Genomic DNA, 1961 nt, shown 5'->3' with positions numbered 1-1961 from the left:
ACATTTCTTTTCTTGTGGTCAAAGGGAAATAACTTTGATATATTTGTAGTCTGTCGTTTTTCTTATCGCCATCTGCTGAATATGGCTGAATATAGATGACTGATCGATATCGTGCATTCAGGGGAAAAAAGTACTTGTGATTTTGAAATCTACGCAAGATTTCTACAATTGTGAAAGTAGGACGTAAAAATCCATTTCATTTTTTTTTTACAGTTATTTCAAAATCAGACTGCAAAATTGTTTTCAGATTTTTTTTTGTATGAGACGAGAAGACTGTTGTTTTACTAGTCTACAGTTTTATGTTCAGACCATACCAAACTTTCACTCATTGTGCACTGTGCTGGAGAAAATATGGTGAAATTAGGATACATACCCTTCAAATTCCTTGGCTATGGATCCAAAGAATTGTAGCCTAATGCAGAAACGGCAAATATATTTTCTCTCAAAACCTGGACCAACAGCTATCAATGAGGTAGACAGGAAATTACCACCTCTTCGTATGGCGAAGCAAGAGTTACTTTATCTTGTACCCAAAACGCCAATACGCAATATAGAAAAAAAAATTATGAGGGTGTTTCAATGTTAGCTTTGGCTTTAAGGCTCATATAACCTTCACCCTGAAGGTTTATTCGGTACTTGAAGACATCATCAAAATCTTGTTCATGATAGAATATGTATTTCAATCTAATGTGTTTAGACTCTACAATCAGCAAGGGTTGGTTAAGGGTATGTGTATAACAAGAAAGTCTTCTGAATTTCTTGCTAATTAACTATGCAAGCAAGATGTACATTATGTTCATTCACAATATGAAAAAACTGAATATATAGTCCACTTGTTTAGTTACATGACATTTTTATTGATTACATAATGAATACAAAAGAATACGACTGAGCAAATAAATGAGATACAAATAAAAGGACAACTATTTAAAAATTTAAAAATCACAAAAATGTACCATTTTCAACAAGATATATTTATATAGACAATTTCTTTAGTGACTAAGCTTGAGGAGGAGAATATGTTATAATGTAGTTTATTTTGGATCATGCACAGTAAAATTACTCTCTTAGCAAAAAATCCAGAGACAGAGCCACAATTTAACTAGATCCATAATGACACATATAGTGAACAAATACAATTTGATTAAATGTCATTTATCCTGTTTTAATGTATGCAAATGTTGTTCACAGAGTAACAATCCTATTTCAAATCTCACGACAGTCATGGTAGAGTAGATGCCTTTTTCAGCTATGGCAAATTTTCCATCAACTGCAAAATTTCATGCCTTAAATTGATTTTTATGATTGCAGCTTTTTTTTGCACAACCCAGATTGATCCTCTTTTTGATTCACATCTTATGATTGTGACTTTGTATATTTGCTAAACTAAAGTACAAATATCTTAGAAAATATTGCACTTTAAACCAAACTTTACAAAATGTGAAATTTAAATCGAAGTTTGGCGATAAAAACGTAGAACACTAACACAATGAAATAAAATATCACCATTTAAAAGGTGATCTGAACGTTAGGCTGTTGTACATGAGTTATATATTAGTATTTGATAAAAAGACACAAAATAAAAGCATAGTAGAACTGTTTGTTTTATGCTTACTTAGTACCTATACATAGTACTTTATATTCTTTCACATACTGACTTAGTTCTATAAAATTGCACATCCACCTTTCTCTTTGAATGGGTTATCACTAGGCTTGGGGAATCCCTTTATCAAGACATCTTCTTCAGCATAATTGTCACAGTATTTAACTAGATCTTCAATACATTGGGAAACTCTCATTCGGGTGATCTGAGCTTCACACCTCAACTGTTCAATCAGACGCCTCTGTTGTTGGAGACCTTCTTGTAATTTATTCATTGTGTTGCTGCAAAGTAAAAATTAACATGGTTAAAAATACAAAAAAGAATGTACACTCAAATTTCTTCATCTCAAATAAGAATT

The 1961-nt window shown here is 31.7% G+C and overlaps 1 protein-coding gene across 1 annotated transcript; it reads right to left on the bottom strand.

Moving 5' to 3' along the window:
- Positions 1–1667: 1667 nt before the first annotated feature.
- On the bottom strand, positions 1668–1856 carry LOTGIDRAFT_80489 (hypothetical protein; the record flags this gene model as incomplete). The annotated part of the gene is made up of 1 exon (XM_009045535.1): positions 1668–1856. A coding segment is annotated over one exon (189 nt), but the record flags the coding sequence as incomplete, so codon positions are not given.
- Positions 1857–1961: the final 105 nt, after the last annotated feature.

Source organism: Lottia gigantea, assembly GCF_000327385.1.
Source record: "Lottia gigantea unplaced genomic scaffold LOTGIsca_1, whole genome shotgun sequence".
Classification (NCBI taxonomy): Eukaryota; Metazoa; Mollusca; class Gastropoda; family Lottiidae; genus Lottia; species Lottia gigantea.
Note: the sequence above shows the minus strand (reverse complement) of the source record. Positions and strands in the feature narration are given on the sequence as shown.